This window comes from Musca autumnalis, unplaced genomic scaffold, assembly GCF_047663935.1.
Source record: "Musca autumnalis isolate F117 unplaced genomic scaffold, ASM4766393v1 scaffold_2, whole genome shotgun sequence".
Classification (NCBI taxonomy): Eukaryota; Metazoa; Arthropoda; class Insecta; order Diptera; family Muscidae; genus Musca; species Musca autumnalis.
In genome coordinates this window covers 194612771-194619238 of record NW_027411755.1, presented here as the reverse complement: position 1 = coordinate 194619238, position 6468 = coordinate 194612771, and the positions used below count along the sequence as shown (strand labels likewise).

Here is a 6468-nt window from a genome sequence, read left to right as displayed (position 1 = left end):
TATAGAGAAAACCTCAGAAGAGGGTCTGGTAATTTTTTTTTTCTGTAGAAAAAACATCAGACAAGAGCCTGTGCATATTTTTATAGAAAAAAGTACCCAGAGTCTTGGTTTGTAATTTTTTTGTCTATAGGAAAGAATATCCCCACCATGGATTTGTGATTTTTATTCTATACCTCCTAATATTCTACAGGAAAACCAGGATACGGCGCAACAATTTTTCTTGTGGAGATCGACCCACAGACTTACACCCAATCGATCTGTGGCTTCGACCTGTTTAATCACCACCTGTGATAAACTATGAAAAATATCCTAGAAGGGACCGTAAACCATAGTTCATCGGATCGGTCAAATTTCTGCTTTTGTGTTTCGTTACGTTGCTCACTAACGCTAAACGGATTTTGCCATAATTTGTTATCAATTCACCGTGAATTCCAGATTGTAACACTTTTGTTTTGATTACTTCATTCGCTTAACAATTCAAAGCGAATGTAAAAGTGGGGGTCTCATAAGATAATTTTATGACAAAACAACACGACGATTCCAACTGAAAAAACAAACAAATTCGTGGCATCCCCAACAAAGCAACGCAACAGCATCAGTAAAAGATAACAAAAAACACATTTCCCAAACTGCAGGCGGGCAGTAGTAACAGCGCACAATGGCAAATCTCAAAGATGATTTGGATCAGTATCTCCTATTGCAGAGTGAACAAAAGAAGAAATTTAAAGTGCCACAACTGAAGGTGCCAGAGAAATTTGGAAAAATATTTCGAAATACTGAACCGGAGGCCAATAGTTGGCTAAAGGATACACAAGATAGCTGTTGTCCGAAATTGGTAAGAACAGTATTCAAAATACAGGCTTGTCGGAATATTATTAATTAATTTCTTCTCCTCCTCTTTCCCCCCAATTAGTCACGACTTCAACGTATTGTGGGCTTTGTGGCCTGTCTTGGCATGGGCACACTGTGCATAACAATATCCCTATTCTACATTCCTGTATTGCTGCTGAAGACGCGCAAATTTTCCCTTCTCTATACATTGGGTAGCTTATTTTTTATATTGAGTTTTTGTTTCCTGTCGGGTTTTGTGGCCTTTTTCAAAACCCTTTTCACCAAACAAAGAGCTTTAGTATCATCGACATATTTTAGTTGTATGTTTGCCACCCTCTACTGTGCCCTGTGGTTGCAAAGCACTGCCCTCACCGTACTCTTTGCTTTGGCCCAAATGATTGCATTGGCATTTATGGTTGTGGGCACAGTTCCAGGCGGATCAACCGGTATGAAATTCTTTGGTTCCTTATTTAAGAGTAGTGTAAGTTCATCAACAAGTTCAAGTGCGTTGCCGGTTTAAAACAATGACGACACATTTGAAAAAATCAAAAACGAGAAACATACTTTTGTATATAGTTTGTAGTGTAATATCGAAGAGATACCGCTGCTGATATTCTCATCAAGTTTTTCTTTTTGGAAGTGGTAAAAAATACGAAATTTTATGCGATTTATATACACATACTTTACATACATACATACGTCATGTAACATAACTAAATAAATATATTTATAAAGAAATTCGATCATGCTGCCAAAGGATGACTTTTACTTTGGGGGTTATTATCGAAGAATGTTTGTAAAAGATACCACAAAAACTACATGGAGCTCATTGCATTTTTTGTGCGGTAGGTCTACAAAGAGTGGCCCCAAATATTGGGACATTTCGGGAACATATCTCAGGAAGTAACGGCTTCCCCTAGAAAAAATATGATGTAGTCAAACCTAAAATAACTATCCTCTTTCAAAATTTCAGTACGATCCGAAACTGGATTTAAGAGAAAACGTGTTAACCTTTGTGGAGGATATACTTTAAGGAATAGAAAAGATATCGTTTCCACCAGTCATTTTACTTCTTCTTCTTCTTTATTTGCAAATCCGTATTCGGATATTAGCGATCATACAATGTTAATTATTACAGAGTTATTTGGTTATATGTTATAAAATTAAAAATTTCATTCAATTATAGCTAGTTCTCTGTTTCTGGCGGCGCTTAAAAGGCTTATTTCATCTTGGTGTCCTGTCCATTCCTGAATGTTTTTGATCCATGTTATTTCTCGTCTTCCTCTTGGTCGGCGTCCTTCTATTTTGGTTCTTATGATGGCTTGGAGGAGATTATATTTGCTATTTCTCATAAGGTGTCCCAACTAAGCAGTTTTTCTCGCTTTTATCAATCTGATCATTTGACTTTCGGTATTCATTCGTCTCAGTACTTCATTATTTGAGATGTGATCTGTCCAGGATATTTTTAAGATCCGTCGGTATATCCAAACCTCAAACGAGTGCAGTCTTCTTTCGTCTGCTGCTTTTAGCGTCCATGTTTCTGCCGAGTATAATAAAACGGACCATATGTAGCATTTAACAAATCGTTTTTTAGTTTCCATGGTTATGTCATGGCTCGTTAGTATTTTTCTATATTTAAAAAAAGAGTTTCTTGCCATTTCAATTCGGCATTTTATTTCTTTTGATATGTCCCAGTGGTCATTAATTTGCACTCCGAGGTATTTGAATTTGGAGACTCTTTCTATTTGAGTTCCATTTATGTATAAGGGAATGTTGGATTCGATATTTCTTCTACTTATAATCATATACTTCGTCTTCATTATATTAATCTTTAAGGCATGTGACGTACTAGAATGTTCAAGAGCATCTACTAGCTTTTGTAATCCTGCGAGGCTGCTTGCAAGTAATGTGGTGTCGTCGGCATAACGTATATTGTTTATGAATGTATTATTTATTCTTATTCCGATATTTTTGCCACATATTGACTCCTCAAATATTTTTTGGGAATACACATTAAATAGAAGAGGGGATAGTTTACAACCCTGCCTTACGCCTTTTGAAATAGGAACATCGTTGGTAAGTTCACCATCTATATGAATGTTGGCTATCTGTTGCCAGTACAGGTTTCTAATGCATTTAAGGTCACTTTCATCTAATCCAATTGATATCAAAATTTCCATCAACTTGTCATGGTTGACCGTGTCAAATGCCTTCTCGTAGTCGATAAAGTATATGTAAAGATCCTTTTGCACATCTCGGCAGTTTTGTATTAGTACATTCAAACTAAGTAGGGCCTCTCGAGTCCCCACGCCTTCCCTGAAACCAAATTGAGTTTTTCCCATATGTGGTTCGCATATTGGGTATATGCGCCTATGTATTACCTTTAAGAATATTTTTAAAGCATGGCTCATAAGACTTATTAATCTATAGTCTCCGCTCGTCTTTGCATTATTTTTCTTGGGAATCGTTATAAACGTAGATTTCAGCCAATCTTGAGGGTATTGTCCTGTTTCATAAATTTGGTTGTATAATTTCAACAATAGTTGTGTGTTTCTTTCATCTAGAAATTTAAATAATTCAGATGGGACTTCATCCGGCCCGGTAGCCTTATTGTTTTTCATTGAATTTATGGCCATATCTAGTTCGCTTTTGGTAATGCGTCTTCCTCTAAAATTGGTTTCTCTATCTGTGTTATTAGTTTCTGTTCTTGTAGTGTCGGTCATTTTACTTGGTCACCGTATTTTTTTTTTTTTTGAGTTTTCAGGCTTTGCCGACAGAGATATACCCTCAGCCTATGTGAATTGAAAGTGTGAGCCAAATTTTGGACCAAATCCGTCCACTTCGAGTGCTATAGTGCGCTCCAGCCACTACACATGCTGTCATAGGGATTTTTACAACATTCGGGCTATTTTCTCAGAAAGTATTTACTTGCCCCTGAAAAAATTGTACCATCGTAAGTGGGTCAGTGAATGGAAGTTGCTTCAACAAAAATCAAAGTGATTCTAGAGCAGGTCTTAAAGTGAACTTATCCGAAATTTTGTGTGGGAGGTACCCGAAGGAGTGGACAAATATAGTCCATATTCGAATCTGATCTATACCTGGCAGATATATTAGGATGTGTAAAGTATGGACTAAATCGGTCACTCCCTTCAAGAGTTGTCGTACGCACAATTTTTCCGAGCATTTTTGAACTTTTGTGGAGGAGGTACCTGAAGGAATGGACCGAACATAAACTAAGTTTGCGCAAAATATTGCGAAGGCCAAATGTTGGACCGAATCGGCAGATCCGTCGGAGAGTTATGTTGCGCTCCAACAACTACACACTTCATATGGTTTTTTTTTGCACCTTTCAGGCTATTTTGTCAAGAAGTATGGGCTTGTCCCTGATGAAACTTGTACCGTCGTATGGAGGGCCGTGAATACAAGTGGCTCCATCAAAAATCAAACGATTCGAGAGCAGGTCCTAAACTGAACTTTTCCAAAATTTTGTGTGGGAGGTACCCGAAGGCGTGGACCGATGGCGTCCATATTGGAACCTCATCTAAGTTTGGTAGAAATTTCACTATGTGCATGGACCAAGTCGGTTACTCCCTTCAAGAGTTATCGTGCGCACAAATTTTCCGAACATTTTCGAACTTTTGTGGGGGAGGTACCGGAAGGAGTGGACCGATATAACCCATCATCGAACTTAAACTAAGTTTGGACAAAATATTGCGATAGCCAACTTTTAGACCAAATCGGTTCCTCCGTTCGAGAGTTATCGTGCGCACCAGCCAGCCAGACAGACGGACGGACATTGCTTAATCGACTCCATATTGTCTGAAACACATTTCGTCGAAACATACTTGGGGTATAAAACCAATATTTCGATGAGGCACATTTTGCCCTTATGAAAGTGTATATACCCTCGTTAGCATTAATGCTGAGGGTATAAAAACATTAGTTTGGGTAAAGATTTTAATTTAATTTTTTTCTTTTAAGAGTAGTTTAAGTTTTTGTGGGAGATATACTTTAAGGAGTTATCCGATATAGACCTTCTTGGAATTGATATAGATCATATTCGACCTTAATTTGGGTCTGAGGGAAATATTACGATATGCAAAGGTTGAACCAATGTCAATCACTCCTTTCGATATTTATGGTGACCACCAGCAAAGCCGCCATTGTTTTTATACCGTCAGCCTATAGGCTAAAGAGGTTATATACACTTTGATACGACGAAAATTGTACCCCACCGAAAAAATGGTTTAGAACCCCAAGTATACTTGAACGGAATACATTTCACTATAACTCTAAAACCGATCAACCGATTTGGATAATATTTTTGGTATCGTAATATTTTGTTCAAATTTATTTTAAATTCGAAGATAGGCCATACCATTTTTTGCGTGGGCAAGTCAATACTTGCTGATAATTTTTCCCAAAAACTAAAAAAAAAAAATAAATAAAAACATAACCAAAGGTATTGTTTTTACTTCTTTCCGAGGCTTAGGCTATATCTCTGTCGGCACAGCTGACAGATACGTTCTTACTTGTTGTTTGGAGATTTTGGGTCAACATCTCAGGAAGTAGGAACTTGCCCACGAAAAACATTTTATAGTTGTGAACAGAATCGCAATGACTAGCTTCTGTCAAAATTCCAAATATTCTATATCGGAACTAATTTTGAAACAAATATTTCGGGTATAAAATTAGTTGCTGTTGTAGCAACACAAATATGTTCATTCGTATATTTTATTAATTTATCTGGTCCCCGTTGTAGTAAACATGGAGTTGGAATGATCAAATTGATACTCAATTAATTTATAAATGATCCTTAAGGCCATGCACGCATAATCCTCCGGCCTTATCACTCGTGGTACTGGGGTGAGGTCTTGCCAAAAGTTCATTTAATGGTGTCACTACTGGTTAAGATTTCAAATGCGTGCTACTGGTTTAAAGAAACAGAAGTCAAAGGGGAAAAATATAGAAGGAAACCGAAAAAAGATATTACCCGCAGTCCGAAAAAAGAGGAAAAATAGAAAGGATCCATCATCTTAAAGGATTGGAGGAATCATGCACAGTTGTTGGCTGCATGAAATGCCCACCCAACCTGTTTACCATATCAAACCAAATTAAGAAGCTAAAATAAATCATGGTAAACCCACTCTCACTCACCCACCCACCAACCTTCCGAGCCCTCAGAAATCAAACATTCAAATCGTTCTTAAAACATGATTAATGAATTCATTGATTTATTAAAACAACTCATATTTGTAAATACAAAAATTTAGAATAGCTATAAATACTCAACTATCAGCATAACTGAATATGTTATGAATAATAACTAACACTAAGAAATAATAATAATGCATCAAATAATAGTAAATGTTTGCCCAAAAGATAGTTAAGACCAATGAATTTCAAAAGAAACTGACCTAAGCAAACGTGATAGTTGATTTACCAATATATTACAATAAAAGGAAATCCAAATAACCAAAGAATCTTCTACCAGATGTTGAAATTAAAAAAAACTAATAAGAATCAGATATTCGACTTAAATATTAAATCGTGCTCCAAAATTCTTGGTTTACAAAAAGAATGTCATAAATAGGAATAATAACAAAGAAACAAAAAAAAACTGATATTGTAACAGCT

The 6468-nt window shown here is 36.5% G+C and overlaps 1 protein-coding gene across 1 annotated transcript; it reads left to right on the top strand.

Annotated features, from left to right (window-relative positions):
• Positions 1-242: 242 nt before the first annotated feature.
• Positions 243-1587, top strand: LOC141395057 (uncharacterized). Its single transcript, XM_073970450.1, has 2 exons — positions 243-835; positions 914-1587. Exons 1-2 carry the CDS (start codon positions 659-661, stop codon positions 1349-1351), a joined length of 615 nt encoding a protein of 204 aa, XP_073826551.1. The 5' UTR covers positions 243-658; the 3' UTR covers positions 1352-1587.
• Positions 1588-6468: the final 4881 nt, after the last annotated feature.

What these genes read in the sequence shown, in the direction of transcription:
- LOC141395057 (XM_073970450.1), top strand. Translation starts at nt 659, where the DNA reads ATGGCAAATCTCAAAGATGATTTGGATCAGTATCTCCTATTGCAGAGT. An exon ending in ATAGCTGTTGTCCGAAATTG is followed by an intron (nt 836 to 913) that starts GTAAGAACAGTA and finishes CCCCCCAATTAG; the next exon opens with TCACGACTTCAACGTATTGT.